This window comes from Camelus bactrianus, chromosome 5 (assembly GCF_048773025.1).
Source record: "Camelus bactrianus isolate YW-2024 breed Bactrian camel chromosome 5, ASM4877302v1, whole genome shotgun sequence".
Lineage (NCBI taxonomy): Eukaryota > Metazoa > Chordata > Mammalia > Artiodactyla > Camelidae > Camelus > Camelus bactrianus.
Window position 1 is genome coordinate 78,845,814 of NC_133543.1, and position 27,432 is coordinate 78,873,245.

The following is a 27,432-nucleotide window of genomic DNA, read 5'->3' on the forward strand; positions in this document are numbered from 1 at the left end:
CTCAGTCTCTGGCAATAGAAGGTGGTAGAGGGGAACAGAAAGGATGGAGGAGGAGGTAGAAATTTGCTCCTGTTTGCTTCCTGTTCCTATCAGCATCCACATGGTTCACCCTGGCAGGAACTGACTTCAGTAGCCACAGCTGGCTCCATTCTGCAGCTTTTCCACCATATCAAGACCAGTCTTGTCACAGCCCTCAGGGAAACAGCACCCACCCCAGTCTTGGAGCTCTTCCTCTAAGCCTGTAAGTTTCAATAATTCCATCCTTTTCTCTGTGTTCCCTCAGCCCCAGAGGTGGTGGGTGCTTCCCATAGTCACTTCCTCTGTGATGCTCTGCTGGTCCCTTTTGCCTTCTTACTTCTTGGTCAGTTCGCTAGAATATCGTTAACCATTTATAAGGTAATTGTGGTTTCTGTCTCTTAGTTGGACCCTAATTAACAGTCTCCATCAATGTGAAGTCACTCACAAAATTCAACACTCACTCATGATTTTTTTTTAAAAAGCACTCAATCAAATAGTAATTGATAGATAATATTTTAATGTGATTACAAATGTACATAACCAGCTCAAACCACAGTATCTTACTTAATGGGGCAAAACCAGAGACATTCCCATGAAAATCAGGAACAAGACAAGGATACCCACTATTCCCACTGCTATTTAACGTTTAACATAAGGTAGCAGCCATGCCATTAGGCAAGAGAAAGCAATGAGGCATAAGAATGGGGCGGTGGGGGGGGGGGGGGTAGAGATGGCTGGGTTTTCAGATTTATCTGGAAAATATTACAAACAATAACAGAGTTTAGTAATTAACATACAGAAATCAATTATATTCATATACGCAAATGATAATCAATCAGAAGAGAGAATCAGAGAGAAGATCCCATTTGTAATACCAAGAAAAAAAAAGACAGAATACCTAGGTATCAAGAAATGTGGCAAACCTCTGAGGGAAACTTTGAAACTCCTCTAAAAAGTCTCTATAATTAAAAGAGGATGGTAATGGGGCATAGTAGAAGGGAACAGAAAATTGAGAAATAAATTTAAAAGCACATGCAAATACAACATTGAAAAAGGTGGCACTTCAAATCAGTAGTGGAAACACGGACTTTTTAATGAGGAATCATTTAGAAAAAGGTCAAAATTGCATTCATACCTCACAGTATAAAATAAAACAAAATCCACATGAATCAAATTTAAATGTAAAAACAAATGAAATCATGGGTAAATGTCTTTATAATCTGGGAATAGGAAAATTGTTTCTCACTGTGACCAAATTCTACCAGCAATAAAAGGTTGGTAAGTCTGATACATACAGTGAAAAATAATTTGCATGGGCAGGGAAACAAAGAAAAGACAAAGTTTAAGGAAAGGAGAGAAAAAAGTAATGCACAATAGGAAACATAGTACCAGAGAATGGCTCCAGGCAGTCCGAAGCTTTAAAGTAACAGGAGTACAGGAAAGAGAACAGGTTGTCAGGGTGCCAAGCTCTTAACCACTGTGTAAACTGTTCCTTTAATAAAGCCTCTAGCCTCCATTCAACCAACACTGTCGACACATGAGGAAGTTCTGTCAGACTATAGTCCTACAGTAGGTTCCTCAAAGTGTGGTCCTGGACAGTCGGCCCCAGAATTATCTGAGGTTCTTGTTAAAAATGCAGATAGAGTCTAAGAAAGCTTTCCCATCTAGGCAGAATAGAATCTGACTAGTCATTTGAATACACTAAGCTATGTCCATTAATCTCATATATGAATAGAATTTACTACTTTTTAATACTAGAATAGTAAGTGATCTTCAAATTAAAGTTGTAAAAATCAAATTCAAAAGAGCCTGAGAGGTTAACCCCTCAGCCAAGTCATCAGATTACATATAATGGAAGTAATACAGAAGCTGACATTGAAAAAGCAATTTTGAAAGAAGAATGAAAGGTGAGGGAACGTGGCCAGGGCAAAAGGTGACTTTTAAGATCTTATAGGTATTCACATCTTATGGGTGCTTACACTACTGAATGGTTTAAAAACAAAACAAAACAAAACAAAACAAGACAACCTGGTACACAAGATAACCAATGCAAAAGTATTTATAATACATTTTATTTGGTTAAAAGGCTAACAGCTATTGTTTAGTTAAAGGTTGTTTGGTTGAAAGGAGCTTAAATGAACAGGAAGATAAGTTATAGGATGACCAAAATAATTTAAAAAGCTTAATATTGCAATATAGCTACCTTACGCATATTATTTAAACATAAGAATAGATAAATAAACACTCCATGAAAAGTCAGGGGAAAAAAAAAACACTCCAAAACTTTTAATCATGTGTTTCACCTTCTTAATCCTGGTTATACCCATGTTTTGACTTGGTATGGTCTGAGAATTCAGAAAAACCAGAATCCATAAATTCACCTCATCTTCTCATCTTCCTACAAAGTAGAAAAAAAGGAAGATTAACAATAACAACCGAAAGCTAATGCTTTTGCTGTGAAGTATGGAGAGGAAAATTGCTGCATCATACCAGTAGAAAGCGGCCTCCTCAAGCCACAAGCTTTGCCATACATTTAAAATACTGATAGTAGGAATTATAAATAAGGTTTAAGAGAAATTAATCAACACAAATTTTATACATTATGTTTTACTACATATTTTATGAACTTTAGCATACATATAAGAATATAAGAAAATGTACAATTTAAAAACAATCAAATAAATGCTGATTTACCTACACCCAGGTTAAGAAATAAGCGATCAGCACACCTCCCAAGCCTCCAGTGTGCCCCTTTCTGATCACAGCTCTCTCATCCCCCAAGAAGTGATCACTGTTCTGAATGGAGTTCAACAGTCCTTTGTTGAATAGGAGCAGGAATAGTGGGCATTCTTACCTTGTTCCTGATTTAAGTGGAAATGCCTCTTTTGTCTCCCCATTAAACAAGATACTAGCTTTAGGAGTAAGATATGTGTATATAATTTATCATTATACGACAGTGTCCCTCAATGTCTATTGGGTGTTTTAATCATGAGTGAGTGTTGAAATTTGTCAAAGCCTTTTTCAGCATCTATAAAAAAAATCATATGCTTTATTCTCTTAGGTTTATTAAGATGGTGTATGATGATAAGTTTTCTAATATTAAACCAACCCTTACATTCCTGGAATAAGTCTCACTTGGTCATAGTGTATGTTTTTCATAGCATGGTGCTGGATATGCTTTTGAAATTGTGCGATGAACACTGGAGAGGAATATGTGTTCTCTCTGATCAAAGTGTAGAGTTTGATATGTATTCATTCATAAGATTTACCTATTGATTATTGTTTAGATCTTCCATCTCCTTACTTATTTATTGCCCATTTTATTGGTTTTGTATCGAGTAGTATGTTAAAATCTGTAAGTGTGTTCCTATGTCTCCATGCATCTCCTATAGTTATTTCTTCATAAAGGTAGCTGCTCTGTTATTTGGTACATAACTATCATAACTGTTATATACTCATTGTAGCTTAGGCCTTTTACTATTAAAAATGATCCCTCTGTCATGTTCAGTGCTTTGGGACTTAAGAGATAAAGACTTTAAAAAATATATTTGTACTACCTTCCTGATAACTCCTGCTGCTCCTATTCTCATGCCTATGATGTTTGCTCCATAATACATGGTAAGCAGTTTCAGTGAGGATTTACTGGCACTGGGCGTCTATCAGAAGCTGTGCTATACCTGCTGCATGCCATTCCCAACCCGGAAAAAAAAAGGGGCAGCTGGATTGTCATTACTCTTAGTATTTATACTGATGTATATTGTGATTTTTGCTTTTAAAAAATTTACCAGCTAAACCAATTACCAAATAATCTGCATGCCCAGGAGAGCTAAACTAAAATAGAATACTACTTCATTAGAGCATTTTGCTATCTTTAGTTTAGAATAGGTAGCTCTTATAGAAGAATTAACTAAATTAAGTATTATCCAGCTATTAAAGGGAATGATAAAAATCTCTACAAATTAATATGGATTTCCAAAGCATACTGTTAAATGATAAAAAGCAAAGTTGAACAGATTAGCTACAATATGCTACCTTTATGTAAGGAAAAGGGGGATATACATCTATCTGCTTATTTGTGCAGGAGAAATACAGAAATGATAAACCAGAAACTAAAGGAATTGGTTATCCACAGGAGATGGGTGAAAACAGGATAATGGGAGTAGGGTGGCAGGGATGAAAGTAGTTGACACTTCTCTGCATATACCACTTTGCATGGCTCTGGCCTTACAATCCAAGAAACGTTTCACATGCTTGAAAAGTAAACAACAAAACCTACTAAGATGTGGGAAAAGAAAATGGAATACAAACAGTAACAAATGTATGACATGATTATGTTGAAGGGGGTTGGTAAGAAAAGAACTAGGACAAAAAGAACTGTACCTAAATGTTATGATCTAGTTAGTAAATATGTTCCTCACAGAATATGGGTCAGCAATTCTGAAACTACTTTATGTGTATGTTAGAACTGGACAAACAAATAAATACACTATAGCTAGTGAGAGCCAGGCTACTTACCAATGGAGAAAGAAATTACAAGCAAACAAAGCTCAAATGAACCCTGTGATGTTGAACAAGAATCTGAGGTATCAGTATAAACTCATGGTTTTTACCATATATACAGGTAGATAAATAAATATAAAAGTGAGCATACACATGGGTTAGTATACCTACGTATATTCCCTCGCTCCAGCTGCTGAGAGGGCCTAACGTCAATGGCCCCTGTGGTGGACAGACTCTAAGGAGGACCCCTCCATGACTCTGCCTGTTGCTGTTCATGCCCTTGTATAACACCCGCTCCCTGAGTACAGACAGGAGCTGTGACTCGCATCCAGCCAATAGAAATGGCAACGGTGATGGGTTATCGCACTTTTGAGATTATGTTTCATTTAACACTCCATCTTGCTAGAGGATTTGCTCCAGAGACTCTCTCTATAGCTAGTTTTGAAGCAAGTGGCCATGTTGGGAGGCCCATGTGGCAAGGAGCTAAGTGCAGCCTCTAGGAGCTGAGGACAGACTCCTGCCAACAGCAAAAAGCTGGGCCCTCTGTTCCATAACCACAAGGAAATGAATTCTTCCAATAATCTGTGTGACCTTAGAAGCACACAGGAGAGCCTCCAGATTAGAACCAGCCTGGATGACACTTTGTTTGCAGGTCTGTGAGATACTAAGCAGAACACCCAACTTGGTTGAGTAGAGATTCCTGGTCCAAAGAAACCAAGAGATAATAAATGTGTGTTGTTTTAAGCCACCAGGTATATGGTAATGTTGTTATGCAACAACAGATAACGAACACAACACAATATAGGTAGTGAAGAATACCTAGTGTCCAGATCTTGTATTGTGCCAATGCTAATCTTCTAGTTTTGAGAATCGTACTATGGGCATGTAAGATGTCAGAATTAGGAAAAGCAAGGTGAGGAGCATATAAGAAACTTCTTTACTACTTTTACAACTTTTCAGTAAGTCTAAACTTAGTTTAAAATAAAAGGTTTAACTTACAACTCAATAATAGAAAGATAACCCAACTGAAAAAAGGGTAAGGGATTTCTTTAGACATTTCTCCAAAGAAGACATACAAATGGACAATGAGCACATGAACAGATGCTCAACATCATTAGACATCAGGGAAATGCAAATCAAAACCATAATAAGATACCACTTCACACCCACTAGCATGGCTAGAATTATCAAAAAGTCAAATAGCAAGTGTGTTGGTGAGGATTTAGAAAAATCAGACCCCTATACACCGTTGGTGGGAATATAAAATTGTCCAGCAGCTCTGGAAAACCGTCTAGCAGTTCCTCAAATGATTAAACACAGTTACTACATGACTCAGCAATTCCACAACTAGGCAAATACCCAAGAGAAATGAAAACATGTACACACAAAAATTCACAAATGTTTATAGCATTATTCATAACAGCCAAAAGGTGGAAACAACTAAATGATCTTCAACAGACAAACGGATAAACAAAATGTGGTATACCTACACGATGGAATATTTTATTAGGTTGTAAAGAGGAATGAAATACTTCTCATACATGTTACAACAGGGATGAACCTTGAAACACTATGCTAAGTGAAAAAACCAGTCACAAAAGACCACATATTAAATGACTCCATTCGTATGAAATGCCCAGAAGAGGAAGTCTGTAAGACAGAAGTAGATGAATGGCTGGTTGTCTAGGGCTGCGGGATACAGCAGTGATAGCTAAAGGGCGTGGGGTTTCTTTTTGAAATGAAGAAATGTTCTAAAATTGACTGTGGTGATGGTGTGCATATCTGGAAGCGTGCTGAAAACCACTGAATTGTACATTTTAAATGGATGAAATATAAGATATGTGAATGATAGCTCAATAAAGTTGTTTTTAAAAAGCCCTTGGTCCTTCATTTTAATTGGCTTCTCTTTCACCCTCCCTTGCATTGCTGCCACCTGCTGGTATTGTTTTAAAATACCTATCAAAAATGATCAATGTCTTTAATTTTATGAAAGAAGCAAACACTGAAACAACATAAAGAGAAAATGTGAGGATATTTCTAACCTTTGAAAATGCCATCCCAAATATGATAGGTTCTCTGAAACAGCTAGTTCATTTATCCTTGAAAAAAATAAGGTTTTGAATAAAACATATGTAAAAGGCAATTGGGCATTTTTGAGATAATCAAGGAAATGTGAATAATGATTTACTATTAGATGACAATGAGGAATTATTGATAATTTTATTAGTTGTGATCATTATTGTCCAGTTTTGCTAAGTACTTATTTTCTAGAGATATATACAGAAGTGTTTTAGGAATTAAATGACTCAATATTAGGGATTTTCTTTAAAGGTACTACAACAATAAAAGGGTAGCTTTTAGAAGTAAATATGGCAAAATATTGATAACTGTCAAAGCTGAAGGATGGATAAATGGTGGGGGAAGTACTATTCCCTCCTCGTTGGGGTATATTTGAACCCTAAAAAGAGGAAGAAAAAGACTTACTCTTTGAGACCAAAGGACATATAAACCAGTTTGAATTCTTCTAAGGATAAAGTAGAAAATTAATAAATGGGGTAACAAATAATGGGGTTTGCAAATCATAGGCAATAAAAATTTTTTTAAAACCTATTCAAAGAATAGAAAAAGACATTTCTTCAGATCATACTGTGGTTGTTACATGTCAAAAATAATTGCTTCATTGATATTCAGAAGTGTTCAAATACTAATTCAGGCAGGAATCTTTTTAAAAGCATACAATTTATAATATCACACTGAAATCACTTTTATGTCATTGAAATGCTCACCCTTTGAGACTCGGCTCTTTTAAAGAGAGAGGAGTACACCTTCTTCTTCGGCTTGACAGCTCTGAAGATAGATCTTCTGACTTGTTTTCAGGTTTAGCAGCGTTATTTGAAACAAAACTGTTATTTGTCAAGTCCTGCAGCGTTCTAACACCTGAAAAAAGTATCATTTTCAAAAATATTTGTAACAGTAAATACACGGATGTGGAAGTAGATATGGGATATTTATGGTTTAAAAATTATTGGTAGCAAATTTTTTAACTTAACAATAATCAAGTTATAACTTTAAATTTTACAAAAGTAGCACTGAAATTATTTGTAAATCAGTTTTTCTAGCAATAATAATAAAAGAGATTTATAATTTAAAATAAACTATCAAAGTTGTCTGCAAAATTTTTATTCTGAAATCAGATTTAAGCTGATAAAAATTCTTCATGATTCAACTCCAGTCATAAATCAAACAAATTCCTGCACATTCATTCAACATCTGTCACTGACTGCTCACGCTGTGAAAGGCACCCTGAGGAACAGAGGTGAAAGATGGCTCAGCGGTGTCTAAAACGTCCTCCAACTCTAGACCCTGGCACTTTTTTTGTATCAGTATTCCTTTTACCTGAATAGTCTTATCTATCAAAATCCTAGTGCTCTCTATACGTATATTAAAATGTTAGGCTCCCTGTAGAAAATTTTAATTGATACAGGAATATCTAATGTTACAAAATTTCTAATAACAAAGGAATATCAATGTTAAGGGGGAAAAGTGAGGTAATGCTATATCTAGTATGATTTCAAGGATATATTTAAAAATGCATAGAGTCAAGTCTGCATGCATATACCAAAATGTTGACTGCAGTTCCTATGGGTGATTGTTTTTCCTACTGTTTTCTGACTCTCTACTTTCAATTTTCTGCAATGACTGAGTATTATTTTAATAATTGGGGAAAGTAAGAAGTTCTAAAGGTAAGAATCCTACCTATCCTTTAGGGTCTAAAATGCTATCTATTTCATGATGCCTTTGCAGGTTCCTCTAGTCAAAATTACTCCTCATCATTACATCTCTTAACATGTGTGCTTTTATTAAAGCATGTCACATTTAAACACCGTATTTGTTACTTTTCCATACAAGTATTCTGAGGAAAGGGAGTTAGTATTGTTTTTTAATCACCTAAAATACCTAGAATAATGCTTTGATCATATTAAATACATGCTATTGAAGAGAGTCCCACCCTTAAGAAATTTATAATTGTCTTTCATAAACTCAAACCAGGGCAATTCATTACTATATATACATTTAAAGCACTCAATTTCCTTCAAAAATATGAAAAAGGAAATTATCTGCCTAATGTCATTATCAGACAACTTTGTGCCAAAGACCAAAATCCATTCTTAAGCGTATAAACGTCTAAGACATTAACTATTATCTTCTCAAAGTATTAAAATTTCTTCAAATTCCTTCGTATTACTTCTATAGATCAGGCTACATAGTTATATACTGTTTTAAAATTCCATAAAAATATCACTTATAACAGGAAATGCTTTACTGGTTAAGTGAAAAAAAAAAAGCTTTTAAAACCTGATCACTTCAGATATTCACCTACCTATTCCCGATTTTTGTGTTCTCCGGTTCACCTTTAATTTCATCTCTTTCGTCTCATGCACATCATCACTTACTTGAAAGACAGGTGAGCTCTCCAAAGCAAAATTTTCTTTCAGATTTTTACTAGAAGAAATACTCAAAGGTATTGAACCCTCAAAAACACCGCTAAAGGAAGAATCTTGTCTGTTAGGCGAATATAACTGAGATAAAGATGTAACCATTTTTGTGTAAAAGTCTGGTTTCATCTTCACAATTTTCTCATTTTCCAAATTTTTTTCCTTAACTGTGTGTTCAGATTCAACTGATACTCCCTGAATGGTGTCAGATATTATTCTCATTAGTTCATGACTATCTGAAGAAGGATCCATGGAGGTCTTCCTTTTCTTTGATTTAGATGTCACCTTACTTACTCTTTTGACCTGGCACTCTCCTTCCTTTGTCACTTCCACTAACGGAAGATCTCTCTTTTTGTTCAGAGTTGTAGTGCTTTGCTTTGGATTCTTATATAGTTCCATTTTGTTTCCAGCATCAGCATCTGCTTCATCAGTAATACGTTTTAAACCTGGTTCTAAGGAGACAGATGTCTGTGAAGAGCCTGTTAACTGCAAAATAGGTTTGTTTTTACCTTGTGCCAAAACGTTCTTTGCCTTGCCAGATGATTCTTTCCTGTGCTTTTTAACGAATTTGTAAGGATTTGAAGTTTGGTCACAATTTTCCTTTTCATTACTGTTGATTTCCATACAGTATCCATTGATAATACCTTGGCCTTCAAGTCTTTGTTTAGATTTGTTTATTTTAAAATCAAGATCTTTTGTACAGCTTTCTTGGCTATCCACATCTTTATCATTATCCTCATATATCTGGTGCATTTCAGAAATTATCTCTGTCTTTCGACTTACTTTCTGCCTAAGTTTCTTACTTATTTTTGATTCATTTTGCTGAGTGGGTTGCGTATCACTGACATGCTTTTTCAAATCCAACATATTCTGGGTCTCATAATCATATAAATTTCCACTATCTTTGGTGGAAAGATAAATTGTCTGAAACTCATTTGTGACTTCTAGGTTTTCAGAAACGGTTTCTTTATCTCCTGGCGTTAGGGAAAAGAAGTTACCTTTTTCTGGCTCATGTACACCTTTGTTATTAAAATCATTTTTTCGGTTTGTTTCCAAAATTATCTCTGTCTTCCGACTTTCTTTCTGCTTGAACTTCTTACTTATTTTTGATTCATTTTGCTTTGCAGGTGGCATATCAGTAGCATGCTTTTTCACCCCTAAAAGGTTTTGAGTCTCATAATCACATAGGCTCCTATTACCTCTAGGAGAAAGATCAGCTATCTGAAAGTCAATTGAGTCTTCTAAGTTTTCAGGGACAATTTCTTTATCTTTTTGGGTTAGAGAAAATAAGTTACTTTTTTCTGGGTCATGCAAGCCTTTGTCATCATTCTCATATATTTGGTTGATTTCAGAAATTATTTCCGTCTTCCGACATGCCTTCTGCCTAAGCTTCTTACCTACTTTTGATTCATTTTGATAAGCAGGTTGTATAGCATGTACATGTTTTATCACCCCCAAAACATTCTGAGTCTCATAATCTAGATTTCCACTATCTTGGGTAGAAATAGGTATTTGAAACTCACTTGTATCTTGTAGGCTATCAGGGATGATTTCTTTATTCTGGGTTAGGATGGAAGAGTTACCCTTTTCTGGGTTACCACTTCTGTCATTATCGAAATGATTCACTTTGGAAATTATTTCAGTCTTCCGATTTACTTTCTGCCTAAGATTCTTATTAATTTTTGATTCATTTTGCTGAACAGGGTACACACTGGTGATCTGCTTTTGCAAACCCAACACATTCTGGGTCTCACAATCACACAGGTGTCCATTATTGTCAATAGAAAGAGCAGATTTTTGAAACTCATTTGAAACTTGTAGGTTTCCAGGGATCGTTTTTTTATCCTCTTGGGTTTCGAAGGAAAAGTTACCTTTTTCTGGGCCACGTACATCTTTAGTATTATCTCCAAATATTTGGTTCATTTCAGAAATTATCTCTGTTTTCCGATTTACTTTCTGCCTAAGCTTCTTATTTATTTTTGATTCATTTTGCTGAGGGGGTTGCATATCAGTGACTTGCTTTTTCAAATCTAACGTATTTTGGGTCTCATAATCATATACATTTACATTATCTTTGTTGAAAAGATAAGCTGTTTGAAATTCATTTGTGACTTCTAGGTTTTCAGAGGTGGTTTCTTTAACTTTTTGGTTTGGGAATAAGTTATCTTTACCTAAGTTATTTATCACAAATGTCTGTCTAGAAGCTTTACTTTTCTTACAAGCTAGAGAACTCAGGCCCATGTCAAATTTACCGTCCTCATGGAATTTATCTGCACTTCGGGAGAGAGAGTATGTTTCCTCTTGCTCATCTGTTACATGAATTATTTTCTTCTTTTTGTTATACTGTGTATTTTGTCTGGCATCTTGATCAAAGTCATTATGAAGGGACATTTTCTTCAGCGTGTTCAACTGAGGCAGCTGTTCAGTACTGAGAATAAAATTTGGATCTTTTGAGTCCCCTTCACCATCCAAGACAATAGATCTTCTTTCTGGTCCATTTTCACTCTTTTCCTCAATATCCACATCTGAACTTTTTTTTAATTGTCTTTTTGATCTTTCTCTCTTTTTATCAGAGCTTGAATCTTTCACTTTTCTGAAAGTTTTCATTCCACACTCATTTGCTTTTTTATTACTTTTATTTCTAGCACCTGTTGAAACTGTGACAATTTTGCTTACTTCACTAGCAGTTAAATCCATGTCATCATCATACACAGTTTTCTGCAACTGAAAGTCATCGTTACCCTGAACTTGACTCATGCCCTCTGCAGTAGGTTCACTTGCAGACTCAGATGAGGCAGGAAGGCACTGTACATTTCTTTGAATTTTAGTATTTGTTTCATTAGTACAATCTTTTATCTCATTATTCCAATTTAATTCTGGTCTTGAAATCTGTTGATCTAAATCTGTCACACAGGGAGTGTCTGCAGGATTATTTGATTCCCAAGATGATACATGTTTTTTCCTTCTAGTTATATTACTAGGAGACAGTTTCTCCTTTCTGTGGCTGATTGACTGTGCACTATTTATCTCACTCGTTAGAGAACTCCAGGAGCTTTGGTCTGAGTGGGAATGGCTTTCTGTAAAATAAAGGGAAACAAATTTCAGAAAAAAGTAGTAACAAGGAATTTATTATTTTAAATTAGATTAGGAATCAAGCTGTTTCAGAGAAGGGATTTCCGATAATGTGTTCAGGTAATTATATTATGAAGAATCTATGCTGATAAAACATAAAGTAGAAATGACTAGAGTAGTTTTAAGTCACGTTTTACGTTCCTATCCATGGAAAATATATACTGGGAGTTTACTCTGCCTTGGCCCCAAGAGTAGAGTGGAGAATAGCTAACAGTAGAGCCATTACCGTATGTTTCTAAGTGGTAGGAGGCTGGCAAATGAAATTCAACAACAGTGATACCTCTCATAAGGATCACTATCAAAAGGTCATCAGCAGGCAGCTGAAGTTTATAAAAATTATACACACATACTCACATACATTTTTAGAAAGGAAAATTAATTCAAACTCTAAATTCAATATAGTTATGGTTTCATATCCCAATGTGACATTCTATGTCAAATACATAAACCAGACTACACCACAGGATTATTATTTTAAAATACCATATAAAAAAAGTAAGTGTCATCATTTTCTCTTGCTCAACCATTCATTACCCAGGCTCAAGTTTTTGTTTTATCAATAATTGGTTATGATCTTAAAAAAGTCACTACACCTATCCAGGGCCTCAATTTTCATATCTATGAAAAGGAGAAGACGTAACTAAATAAATACATGGTATCTTTCACTTCTGAAGCTAAGATACCAAGAAAAGCTCTTTAGACTAGCTCATTCTAAATACTGTTTCCAGAGTAACAGTGTTAGGCCACAATGCACCTGATATTTGTTGGCACTTTTACTTTTAAATTAAATTTTTCACCAGCAATTTTAAATGGTAGGCATTAGCAAATCTGTGACATAAGAAATCTAACTTATTAACTGTTTATATACCATGGCTCTCAAGAAGAAAATCTGACGAATGTTAACTGTTTAATACTGATACTCAAAATAAATTTTTAAAAAAAATCTCACCTTTGGGAAGTATATCAACAACAGATAAAACAGGTTCTGAGGCATTTAAACCACAAACATTCTGCTCATTTTCTTTAAGAAATAACAATTTCAAATTATGCTGAGTTGGTAATGGTCTTGTTGATGCTAAAGAAGGAATACCAGGTGATGCCTTTGATATATTGTTGTCACATTGCGTTTTCTCTTTATCTTCCTCCTCATCATCATTTGAAGTTAATGGAACCCTAAAGGTAAGTAAGAATGAGTAAGAAATTTTGTATTTTACAAAAATTATTTAGAAAATTACATGGATAGTTCTTTCTATATTCCATTTATCTAAGATCCAACCACAAACCCACCCTGGTAACATTTTGTGTTCAGTGAAGGCAATTATGGGTAGGAAATAGGTACTTTCTAACAGTACGGAACTTGCTTCTTCTCTCCTTAGCCCCAGTGGCCCCAAAAAGGAGATAAATGATATAATCACCAGCTGGGCTATTAGGATAATAATACTAATGAAATGAATAAAGTTCAAACATACTTATAAATATTCATGTATAATGTTTACAGTTTTCCTATAATTAATTCTATGGAAAACCCAAAACTCTTCCTCTGGTTTCAGACAAGTACAATTGTATGTATAGTTTTGAGTGCAATAAAGTTTGCTATGTTTCCAAAAGGTATTCATGTAAACTAAAGTCGTAATCCCAGAGTAGTTAAATCTATGAGAGGAAAAAGACAGAAAGCCACAGAAATAATTTGCCAAAATGACCTTTTTTGAATTCAAAGAATACAGAGTAATATGTTCCAATGCTATAGATTTACCCTGTATGCCAAACAAATCACTGATATTTTAAAAATATTGATAACGATAAAAATATTTTTTAAAATATTTGTTACAAATTTAAAGGCACCTGTTAGTAGAAAAGCCACTGAGAGGAAATGTCTACACCACTTGAAGAAATAAATTAGCAAAAACAGAGGAGAGGTTCTGCTTTGGGCAATGGCCAAATAGCTACTATTGAATGAATCTTATCAAACATGACTAAATTCTGGACAAAATATTAAAAAACAACTGCCTGAAGTCAAACAAAAAGCAAGTAGATACAGAAGAGGGGTTGACACACAGAAACAGGGTGAGCTTCCCATTGTTTACAAACCTGAGTCGGTGCCACATTTCCTAACACTTTCCACAGTCTCACACAAGGTCAGAATTCAGGGCAACTACACCTTCTGTAGTGTGTGTGATGGGAGAAATTACAGGAAAGGTAGACAGGGGAGCCCCACATTTGTGCATAAACTTTCCCAAAATCTAGCTGCTCCCTGTATCACATACATGTGAGAAAGATTCCAAGCAGCCTAGCTAAGGATTAAAGAACTGAAATGAGATTTCATATGTTGTTCATCACAGGCAAGTAATATCAAGTTTAAAGTAACTACTAAAATGAAACATCAAACTTGATGGAGGGATACACCTGAATCCAGATTTTCTATAACACAGGATTCATAATGCCTGGGACATAATCCAATATTATTCAACATACAAAGCAACAGGGAAACATGATTCAAACTCAAGAGAAAAAGATAATCAATAGATAATGATCCAGATACATAATTTGTACTAGAGTGCACTAAATCAAGGGTGAGTGTAAGTACTAACAGTGGCATTCTTATTGTGTTCCCATTATTTAATACGTTTGCTCTTGGGCTTTTGTAGATCCTCCTTATCAGATTAAAGAAGTTCCACTGTATTCCTAGTTTGCTGAGTTTTTTCATGAATGAGTGTTGAATGCTTTTTCTGTTACTATTGAGAAGATAGTACTTTCCTCTTTTTTTTCTATTAATGTAATGATTTTAAAATATTTTTTCTACTAATGTAGTGAATTATAAGGATTGATTTTTTAATGTTAAATCACTACTGCATTCCTGCAATGAACTGCTCCTGATGATATATCCCTTTGACACATCACTAAATTTTATCTGCTAATATATTACAGGATTTTTGCATGTATTTTAATAATGAAGATGGTTTATTCTTGTAAATATATATTCTCCATTCTTGTAATATATTTTGTCAAGTTTTGTATTTATATTATGCTGATCACAGTAAATGAACTGATAAGTGCACCTCTTTTTCTTTTTCCTGGAAGTACTTGTGTACATTTCTTTTTCTTCAAGAACTTAGGAGAAGATATTGGGGCCTGCAGTTTTTTGTGGAAATATTTTTGATAACATCCTATTTTAGTACATTTAAGAATATTCAGATTTTTTATTTCTTCTTTGTGTCAAGTTCACTGATTTTTAAAAAGATTTGTCCACTTCATTTAAAATATCAAATTATTGGCATAAAGTTGTTCAGAGCAGCTTCAGTTACATGTTTAATGTCTGCTATAGGTATGTAATGTTCTTTTTCTTTCTCAGCATTGGCTATTTGTGGTTTCTTGTTTTCTTGATGGCAAAGCTGAATGTTCACCATCAGAAGGATGGATAAATTACGGAATAATCATACAATGGAATAGTATACAGAAACGAGAATGACTCAGCTATAACTACACAGGACAATACAGATGAAACTTACAAACACAATGCTGAGCAAAAAAGAGCCAGAGACAAAAACCATAGAACCCTGTATGATTTCATTACATGAAGTTCAAAACTAGGCAAAATTAAATCTATGATTTTAGAGATTTTAGAAGTTATGATATTTATCCTTGGGTAGGTGGTGAGTAGTGACTAGAAAGGGGCACAAGGAGGTGTCTGAGGTACTGGTGATACTGCTTCTTGGTCTGGATATTGGTTATACTACAGTGTTCACTTTGTGAAAATCCATGACACTCTATAAAGATTTTTGTACTTTTCTAAAATGTATATTATACTTCAAACAAAAGTTTACATTAAAAAAAGGAAAATTTTTGGAGGGCAAGTTAACACGTGATTCATACATTTATATGAAATAATGCATGCATGACAAACAAGATTTTCTTGAAAAACAACTAAGGAACTATAAGACAACAAAATGTTCTATTTTAAAACTGTATTAATTTAAATGTACTGATTCAACATGATGCTGGAATAGAATAGGCAAAACAATAGAATAAACTAGAATGAATAGAAAGTGACACAGTAGATGTAAGAAGTTTTTAGTGTGGCACTTTAATATACAAGTGCATTTACTCGTGCACTTATGTAAATGCACTAAACCTGTAAGTTATATAACAAAAAGAACATTGTCTAAAAGAGATGAGAATTCTGATTAATGCTTTTAACTCATTAAGCCATTTTACCTCACTGGACCTCAGTAACTGTCTTTAAAATGTTAGGTTTGAAATAGGGTATTTACTATGACTTATAATCAAATTAATCAAGAAATGGGAATTTTGGTCAGGAGAACAGCAATGATGAAAGTTAATTGTAAAGCCTGGGCATTATGCAAGATAATAGAGAGATAAATAGTTATCAGATTTACTCAGCAGAAAACATAAGGCCAATGGTGACCTGGGGGAAAAGAAAAAAAATGAAGAGTTAAGTAGTAGGATTCTACAGATGACCCTGGTTACTGAATTGATGAGTAAGTGTCCTTAGAGCCCTGGTGACACAACCAATAGCAAGTTACCACAAACCATCTTATTTCTACCCTAGTAGGCAACTACAGATTGATGACATCTGAGCATTGTATCACACACACAATGATTATGTTATATAAAAATCCAAGTACTCTGAGCCAGTGTAATTCAAACCCATGTAACCAAGGTCTGCCTGTACCTCTTTCTTCTCCAGAGGCTATGGGAAAACTGAATATTATTTCAAAATTTAAACCTGAATTCTATTAGATTATATCTTCAAACTTCTTTTACTAGTACAGTGTTGATGAGTATTTCATTACTTCTCGCTGTTTTTCTGTTTCAAGGAAGCAGATCAAATAAAAACCATTCAAAGTCCAATTCAGGTAGAAGTGTGCAAGTTAATATTTAACCGAGTTTTGAAGCAATTACCTTGCAAATGGAAGACGCATCAGTTTGCACTGTTTACTAACCCGTTTCTTCTTGCTACTTGGCAGCAGAAAGGGACTCTGATGGAACTATTTTTGAAAAGAACAAAGAAAATGAAAATGAACAAAATTTCTAACCTCATTAGATCATGTTTGCTATTAAAGTTCCAAATTAAACAAGAATATTAATAGTTATAGAATCATTCTTACATTTGCCTTCAATAGTTGAATGAGAATAATGTAATGATAAGGTTAAATACAGTTCATCCTTAATCATGCCATCCAAAGACAATCACTACTAATATTTTGGTACATAACCTCTCAAACTTTATTCTTATACATATGAATAAATACACATGTGTACACCCAGGCATGTACAATTATTTCTACATATACAGCTGACTTTTGAACAACATGGGTTTGAATCGCATGGGTCCATTTATATGTGGATTTTTCATCAGTACTGTTCATGATCCATGGTTGGTTGACTCTGAGGCTGTGGAACTGTGAATTCAAAGGAACCACGGATACAGAGGGCTGTAAGGAACTGTAAGTTATACACAGATTTTTGACTTTGTGAAAGGTCAGTGCCCTAAGCCCCAAGTTGTTCAAGGGTCAACTGTATGTATGTGCAATACATTCCTGTCTACATATGTATTATGTAATACATTATTGGATTTCATAATACTGTTTTTAAATGGTCTTTAAAATTCAAAGTCTGAGTGATGTTAATATATCTTTAAAATTTTTGTTTATCTGCATTTTTAAATTTCCTGATATGTTTCCTGAGCATGTTTTAATTAATTAATAAAGATCATAAAATTAGGCAACAAGCAACAATGTCTTCCTATTACAGTGCTAACCTGTAATAAAAACAGGTGTATGGTCAGATTAACAAGCTGGTTTTAAAATTCATATGGAAATGCAAAGGACCTAGAATAGCTAAAACAACTTCGAAAAGGAAGAAAGTTGGAGGATTATGGTAATTGAGACAGTACAGTATTAGCATATAAAGACAGACAAACACATCAATGAAACAGAACAGAGTGAGATAGACCCACACAGATTTGGTCAATTAAATTTTGGCAGCAGTGTAAAAAGTCAAATGAGGAGCATAGAACATCCACATTCACTGGGCTATAACAGGTAACTCTTCTCCAAATCAGGAGTACTGTCAGAAAAGGCCGAGGGGAGAGTTAGACAGCCAGGTGGTAACAAGCACACCCTGCAAAGCCCAGCAATGTCAGTGGAGAACACATGGGGACTCCAGACATCCAGTTCCTCTTGGCAAAAGAAATCAATCTGCATATTACAGCTGAAGGAATTCCCAAAGAGATAAACTCAAAGAAATCCATGCCAAGACACGTCATAGTCAAATTCCTCAAAACTAAGGACAAAGACAAAAATCGTGAAAGCAGTATGAGAGAAATGACACCTTACCTACAGAGGTAAGAATGAATGAAAAATAAATAAGTATCTGACTCACAATCAGAAAAGTAACAACAGAAGAAACCACATAAAAGCAGAAGAAAGGACTTACTACTAAAGATAAAAGCAAGAAATAGTGACATTGAAACATAGAAAAGCAGAACTCAAAATTAAATCCAAAAGATGTTTCTTTTAAGAGAAAAAGAAAAAATAGAAAACCACAACCACCTAACCTAGTGGGGAAAAAAACAAACAAGAAAAAGCTCAAATACACAAAAATAGTCAACAGGGGAAATAAAACAGACAAAATTATTGGTTGACTTTGGTTAACTCTATGCAGATCAATTTGAAAACATGAATGAAATAAATAGGTACTTTTCTAAGGAAATACAATTGAATAAAACGGCCCATAAAAGAGAGAAATTTTCCTGAGCAACCCAATATCTGCATTAGAGATATAGTTAACAAGGAGCCACTATCTCCACTGAGAAAGACCCAGGTCCAGATAGTTTCACAGAAGAAAAAAGAATTCTAATAGTATGTCATTTTTGCAGAACATAGGAAAAGAGAACATCTAAATTCTTTTTGTTAGTTTGGTATACATGATAATGCTTAAAGACTTTACAAAAAGAAAACTTCAAAGAAACCTCACTTATGAATAATAAAAAATTCCTAAATAAAATACTGGCAGAAAGAATTCAGCAGGACATTAAAAGAATAATAAATAAATCATTTCTAAAGTTTATTCTAAAATTGTAAAATTAGGAAAACTGCTAAAATAAGTCATTATATTAAACACTTAAAAAGAAAGACCATATGCTAAAAAGATATTTTACATTATTTATCATTATTTTCTATATAAAAAGCTCAGTAACAGATGTATTATAAGATAAATAAATACTTCACCCTTAAAAAAGAAAGCATCATTCTTAATGGGGAAATACTATTCAACATTTTGTAAGTATTTATTGAATTCTACTACGTTCTAGACATCATTCTGAATAGACAAATACCCTGCACTCAAGAAGCTTATATTCTGGTGTGATAAACAACAAAATTAATAAGTAAAATTATATGTTACATAGTATTGAAGTGCTAAGAAGAAAAAGTAAAGCAGGGAAGCAGAATATAAAGCACTGGGTCAAGGTGCGGAAGGATTAAGATTTATATAGGGTTGCCAGGGAAGGCTTCACGAAGTGACGTCTGAGTCAAGATTTGAAGGAAGTAAGGGAACTACCACATGAAGGGAGAACAAGTACAAAGGCCCTGAGTGGCAGCCGGCCTGTATATTAAAGATGTTAATGAGCAGAAGGAGGGGAAGAGTAGATGAGGTGAGAGAAAGAACAGGAGTTTCAGTTTCGGATAAAATCGGGCAGCAGATGAGACCGGAAGCCGCAGGAGGGTTTTAGGCAGACTAACACTTTACTGGGATCACTCTGGCTGCTGTGCTGAGAAGAGGATATAGAGAGGCAAGGGAAGAAGCAAGAAGCCCAAGCTGGGCTGCTACTACAATAATTTAGGTAAGAGATAATGGTGGCTTGAATATGGGTGATAAAAGTGAGGGCTGTGAGAAGTGATAGAATTCTGGACTGCTTTTTAAGGCGGTGCTAAAAGGATTTGCTAAAGGATAGCTATGAGGTGTGTAGAAAAGATAGGAAAATAGAGTTGTAGTTGCCAGAGATGAAGACCCCCACAAAGGAACTGGTTTGGCGGCAGTTGTGAAGTTTGAGATGCCTCCTAGACATCCAAATTGAACGGCCAGGTAGGCAGTCAGACATGTACTGTCTGGAGTTTACAGTAGATGGCCAAGCTGGAGAAGCAAATTTGGGAGCCATCAATATTCAGTAGTACTTAAAAACATGAGATTCTCATTTAGGAAATGAGTATAGACGGAAGAGAAAAAGAACTCAGGTCTGTGGTACCCAAAAAATAGCAATCAGGGAAATAGAGAGGAACCAGCAAACAAAATGACAAAGAACAATTAGAAAGGTAGGAAGAAACAGGAGAGGGTCATAAACTGAAAGTCACATGAAGACTAACACAAGGACCCAGAAATAGCCAGAGGTTTTGGCAACATAGACATCAGTTTCCAGAAGAGCAGTTTTCACGGGATGGTGAGGAAAACCCAATCGATGTGGGTTCAAGGGAAACTGGAGACACTGTGAATAACTGTCTCAAAGACTTTTGCTATAAAGGTAAAGAGAAAAGATAGTAGCTTGGGATGGGGAATATAAGTGGAGTAAGAAGTTTTATTTTTGTTTTCTTCTTCTTTTTTTTTTTTAAAGATGGGAGATAACATTTTTGCATACTGATGGGAATAATCCAGGACGGGAAAATTAATGCAAGGGGAAAAGGCATTCTACACTAATGTTAAGTCAACAACAGAAGACAAACCATGTGTCCAACAACAGGAGCCTCATTAAACAGATTAGCAGTCCATTCTAGATCTATTATCCTAAGCAGCACTAAAAAGGAATAAGTATTCCCTGTAATCATATAGAGATCTTCAAGAGATGTCACATAAGGAAAAAAGGCACAGAACAGTTAGTATGTTATCTTTTGTATAAGAAAGAAAATTAAGAAAACATTTATATATCTTTGTTTTAATAAAAAGAAATCCATGAAAGCAATTACCTGCATGAGGTGTGGGGAGAAGAGAGGAAAATGGAGAAGAAAGCAGCTGGAGGCAGAACAGAAGCATGTGTGAGACTTCGTTTTATACTTTTATATGTTGTTCCAATATTAGAACCACACATCTCTATTACCCACTGTCCTCCTCCACAACTAAAAAGAAAAGGCATTGCAAAATTGCCTTTTGCACTCGATGTGCAAAAATTAGTCTGTTAAAGAATAAGTCCAAGAAAGAGGACATCAAAGTTGTATGCTGTCCCTTCATCCTCCAGCTTCCACGTCCACTGACTCCAGGTTTTTCACTTTTCCTAAATTCAGATACTGATCTCAGCCCTCTTTGAGTTATTCAAAGAGAACCACATAAAAGGCTGGGAACAATGTTGACTTTACTATGTCTTTTTAAAGAACCACTGGAGGGAAGGAGCTTTATATCACACAACTCACAACAAAAAACTGAGCAATGTTTTTAGGGCTATCTGTCCTCTACAGTTCCTTGAGGTATGGGTGATACCACCCTCCCCCCTTCTACATCTTGCCAATTGGCTTCTTTCTCTTACTTTACAAGTCAATTCTTGTACTGACTCTATACTCTCCATTGCCGGAATTGAGTCTAGTCTTAGAAATTTATTTAGGACAATTCAATTCAGCCCTGTAAGCTGATCAGCAAAACAGAGTGCTGACTCTCATTCCCTTCTCCATGACTCCCCATCCCATGAAAAGCATCTCTTCTCCTCAGAGAGTGCTCAATGTATAAGGCACACCTCTGCCCACTGGCTGTCCTAGCTATCAAATTCATTTTTATGATTTTGAGGCTGCTAAAAATTTTTTAAAGAAAATCCATCAATAGCTTCTTTTATGGTATCTTACTTTGTAGGTATAGAAAGACCTCTCTTTTCTAACATGAATTCATTTGTAATTTCTTCTCATTTAAATGATGTACTTTTTTACATTTAAATCCATCTAGAATTTATTTTAGAAAACGGTATAAAGTAGGATCTGTCTCTGTTTTTTCCCCTAATAGTTTTTCAATTGTGTCTATATTTTTAAAATAATACAAATTCTTTTCTAATTTGAAATACTACTTTTCCACTAGTGTCTTTTATGTTTTTGAGTCTATTCAGGGGCCATTATGTTCCACTGAGCTATCTGATCCTGTGTTACTTTTAATCAAAATCTAATATTTATATAAAAATTTCAATAACCAATTATACCAAATGAAAATATTAATTTTTAACTCGCTAATAGCATATTATCATCATTCCTTTGCACAAAGGTTAAGATATGAATCTTTAACTTTGATGCTACTTAACTAATCTCAATTATCCTCGATAACGTTAAAAATATTACAGTACTTACACATAAATTCTACTTACCTCAGAAAGAGTGCTCATTTCAATGGCAGTTATCAAGTTATTGTTCATGAGTGCTTCTATTTCTATAAGCTTCTTATTCTGAAATAAAGAAAGAGCTCTTTTAATCAATTAAGATTTGGATTTATTATACCATACATTTATGAATACCACCAGTTGAGAAGACTTAAAAAGTAACTGAGATCACACTGAGCTAAAAAGGTGCTACACTATAGTTTACATAGACACACACACATTCTGAATAATTTTGAGTTATCAATCATAAACTTTCCTACATTTTTTATCTCCTCATAATAATAATACCTCAAATGGCAAGTGAATGCAGTTCGTCAGCCACAGGGATTTAAGCTTCAAGAAGTACAGTAGGTCGTTTTTCCGTTTTAATTTCTATTCATTTCGGAGTTAGATCTATAGTTGAAACCTAGCTAATCACTGGCTCTTACTGCCCTGTCTGTGGACAGAGTTGGAAGTTGGAAGGAAAAGCAACGACTACAGTCTTCCTTCTCTTTGGCTTGCAGCCAGTGGAATGCTCGTGTGAAGGCAGAATTCAAACACTCTGGGCACTCCCCTCTTTTCAATTCACTGGAGGAATTATGCCATCTTCTTAAAATGTATTAATGTATCAAGTTTTACTTATGATAAGCAATCAAATGTTGATCAAGTTATTATGAGTTTGCAGAGCCACAGGTATACATTGAGAATATAGATTTGGGTCATTTATTTTATTATCCACTAACAGTTTGTCCATTAACATGGCATGCTCTTTCAAAGTTTTTACACTGATTAGGAGACTTAAAAACATTTTTAGAGCTTCTATAATAATACTATAGTTAAAATTTTAGTGATAATTTAGAATTCAAACACAATATAGTTTCCTTACCAAATTATTTAGCTTTAGGCGAAGAAATGTGTTCTCAAAATTCAGTTTCTCCACTTCTTTTTGCAATAACATCTTGTCAGTTGTAATTCTTCGAGAATTCTCTTTCTCTCTACTAAGAGCCTGAGCTAATGCCCTATTGTTGTGCTTTAAAGAAATTTTGAAAATAGAAGAATTGTCTGTAAAAAAAATTTTTAAGAGTTAATATTGAACATATATCTTACTACATTTTCATATTCCTTAATAATTAACTATTTTGGACAAAATGTATTTCACTTTGTAAGTTTTAACTGAAAGTTAGAAAAGAAGAGAATGGCAAGACAGATGGAGTTTTGAAAAGAACGTACCCAGAGTTTGGAGCTGAAGAAACAAAAGCTAGATAGAAGTTCAATAAGAGTTGTGAGAAATACAGAATGTTTGTGAATACAGAGTTAGGAACAAGAGGACTCTAATATAGATACAGTATCTAGATAATTAGATCAGTCACAAAAACTAAATCTTGGTATTTGTTGCCCTACCTTCCTTCCTACTTTTGACCAGGAGGTAGAATGGAGAAGTTGATCCCACAGCTCTAACTGGAAATGTCTCATAGAAATTAGGGTTGCCAATCGTGAAAATTTTAGAGCCAGTTTCTGTGGCTCCAGAATTAATGCTCCCAAAGTCCATTTTTCAAAACCTTGGGTAAAAGGGAGCATACTTACTATAATGTTGGACAGATCATCTAAACTGTGTGGGATCGTCCATCTCCACCCCAAATATCCTATCTCTTATTTCTAGGCATCTATTGCAATCTAAACTTGACTGCTTCTCTTTATAGCACTATGTAAATATAATTTAAGTCAGAAATGATTTTCTGTTGTTTGCAAAGATTTTAATTGTGAACTCTTTGGTAAAGTTCACCTTACATATAGTGTTCCCTTAGTATATCTAAAGCATAATTATATTGTCATGATTTTGATTTACACGCTACTATTCAATAACATAGCCCACTGAATAAAAGTATAGTGTATGCAAAATGTTTGATAATAGTAATATACATTTTTATATAATAGTATTAGTGTTACTAGCTATAGTAATAGTAACAATAGTTTATAATAGTAATAATATTTTTTAAATACTCAGGGAAAGTTTGGGTATCTAAAAAATAGAGTCCAAAAAGTACTTTATTTTTGGCACAGAGAAAGTAGATTCAGACAGCCACTTTTGACATAGCAAATGGAAACAGACTAGAACCGGTTTGCAATTTGCAGAAGCTAAAGGATAGTAACATTTTCCTGTTGCACTCCTCAACTTCAGTGTATCCCTTCATAACAGTGGGTGTACAATGGTCCTGCACACCCACTAGCCACTATAGGAGGTGGTCTAATTCATGGCTCTAGAGATCTGAGTAGGAACAACATTATGATTTAAAGATAATCAGCAGGCTTGGCTATTTCCCAAAGCACACTTACCTTTCACAGGTGCTATACCAGCAGGAAACCTCCCCCAGTCCTGCTAAGATGGAGATGAACCATTGAGGTAGTTTTCAGAAGTAATGAAAATTCATCTTGGGGAATTTCCCCCACTTTCTTTTTTTGCCCCTCTGACATCTTAGCTCCAGAATCCATGAAACCTCATCTCCAAAGTGCTCAGTGACCTCATGATGAACTTTGGCTATCTAAAATCACCCTGGGCCAACCACCCCTAGACTGCTCATCATCCAAATGCTGTAGCATGTCAGAAGGACAGTCTGTCACATTTTTTAGCTTTTTCAGAAATGTCATGTTGGTACTTTCTTTGCAGTGTAAGGAGGTAGCTGCCTTGGGCCACTCCAGCCTCACTGCTGAAAATTCAGCTGTCACCACTGACAGCAAATCATCATAACCACCCAACTAAGAGGAGTTGAAGGAGAAAGGTACAATTGAATGGAGGAAGTCTCATTTAACAAAATAATCATTTTAGTCATTTCCTGTATTTGATAAAATAAAGTACCAAATATCATACCAATTCTCCAGAAAAAAAAGTAAAAATGAGAGTATGCTAATGATAAATAAGTAATAAATAAGTAATGTAGTAATGAAGACTAATAACACTTACTTATTATTTTTGTTTTGATTTTTGACGCAAGAGAAACATTCAATTTAGCAGTCTTTGAAATTCTTTTGTCTTTCACACGTCTCTTAATTCCTGAGGTAAGTGTGTCAGTTTCCATCACGGGGTACTCCATCACTGGAGTAAAAAAAGAAAGACAGCAGGAAATCATAGTATTGATTAATAAAGCCAAAAAGGATAACTGATAAATACATTCTAAAAAGCAAATCATGACTTAAATAATGTACTTTGTACATAAGTATTTGTAAAACACTTTATATAAAATCTGACAAGTATGAATGTAACCAAAAGTGGTTTAAAAGTAGAATCCTAAAAAGGTAAATGAATCTTTTTTTTTTTTTCCACTCAAACCTATAACATTATATCTACCTGCCAGGAGTGAGGCTAGGCACTGGGGGCAGAAAACAGGATACAGCTGCATAGGAACGCATAGTCATGGAATGCATAGTTCAGTGTGGGCACAGACACTACTGTGATACCAAGTAGAAGTGTACCTTAGAGACAGGCACAGAAGAGATATACCTAATCCTAAGGGAGTTGTTCCCACTTCATCCTTGGATATACACTCCATTTCTCTGCACCCTTTACAGCAAAACTCCTTGAAAGAATTGTCTACACTCAGTTTTCAAACCTCTGGTAAACCTATTTCACTCAGGCTTTCACTTCATTCCAGCAAAACTGGGGATACAGTCATCCCTTGGTACCTGAAGGATTTTGGTTTCAGGGCCCTCAGATACCAAAATCCACGATGCTCAAGTGCCTTATATAAAATGGCATAGTATTTACATATAACCTATGTACATCCCTCTGTATAATTTAAATTATCTTTAAATTTATTTATACTACCTAACATAATGTACATAGTTGTATATATAATATATATGCTATTTAAATAGTTGTTGGCAATTGGCAAAAATCAAGTTTTGCTTTTTGAAACTTTCTGGAATTGTCCCCAATATTTTCCATCGCTGATTTGGTTGGTTGTATGGAATCGGAACCCAGATAGGAGGGCCAACTGTATTGCAATAGCTGTTGGACTGTGTTGGTGCCCAGTTCTTATATTTCATAGCTATGTGATCCTACATCTCCAAGTTTCAATTTTCAGACTTAGGGAATTATTTTTTGGGAAAAAAAAAAAAAGAGCATTTTGTAGGGACTTAAGGAGCCAACGTACATACGGTGCCTAGTACTGAACCTAGAGCTCACCTATGTATTATTGTTCCGTAGCTCTTGTTTGGCTAACATATCAGCTAACTCTACATCAGGAATACTCACTTCCATGTCCAGTTCTCCTGAACTGGATTCCTCATCTAGAAAAATCATCGTCCTTAGTCCCTACCGAAGTCCTGTCTGTACGTCAACACCCAGTTCAAGGTTAAATTCTTCCCAGTCTTCTATCACCCTTCGCCCTCGGCCAGCCTCCGTCCTAAACTCTGAGCGCTCCACAAGAGAGGGCTCTTCCAAGAACTTGGGTAAGCAGTCTCTAACGTTCATTCAGCAGATATTTACTGAGCGCTCACAATAAACCAGAACTGTTCTAAAGGAAAGGAGCAGCGCAGTCACAAAGACCGACTGCAAGGAGCTGGTTTTCTGACTAGCGGCTCGCCGCCCTCACGCAGCCGAGCGCTCAAATCCCAGACACAAAAGGCAGCGACTTAACACCCAAACAGGGCCTACCTCCAAGGAGCCCCTCGGAGCCAGTGCTGGGGCCGCAGTCCTGGAGACTGGAGGACGAGGGGGCGGGGCCGCGGGCCGCGCGGGGCTCAGCGGACCCGAGACCCACGAGGGCCACGCCGGGCGGTTCGTCTTGGGGAAGGCACGGATCCCGCTAGGCACGGCGAGGCCACGCCAAAAGTCACAGGTCACTGACTTACTGCTTTTTCAGCGTGGGGCGACCACCACCCAGCTCCCTGAGCCCGGCGCTCGCGGCCGCGGCTTGGGTTTAAACTCCGCAGCCGTTAGCGGTTTCCGCA

General features: G+C 35.4%; 1 protein-coding gene across 1 annotated transcript; it reads right to left on the reverse strand.

Moving 5' to 3' along the window:
* Nucleotides 1-512: 512 nt before the first annotated feature.
* SGO2 (shugoshin 2) lies at nt 513-27,432 on the reverse strand. The gene is made up of 9 exons (XM_045508035.2): nt 27,137-27,432; nt 25,445-25,576; nt 23,372-23,547; nt 22,495-22,572; nt 17,067-17,152; nt 13,096-13,319; nt 8,900-12,091; nt 7,305-7,455; nt 513-2,416 (listed from the first exon to the last, which is right to left on the reverse strand). The coding sequence occupies exons 2-9, from the start codon at nt 25,572-25,574 to the stop codon at nt 2,401-2,403; spliced, it is 4,053 nt and encodes a 1,350-aa protein (XP_045363991.1). The 5' UTR covers nt 25,575-25,576; nt 27,137-27,432; the 3' UTR covers nt 513-2,400.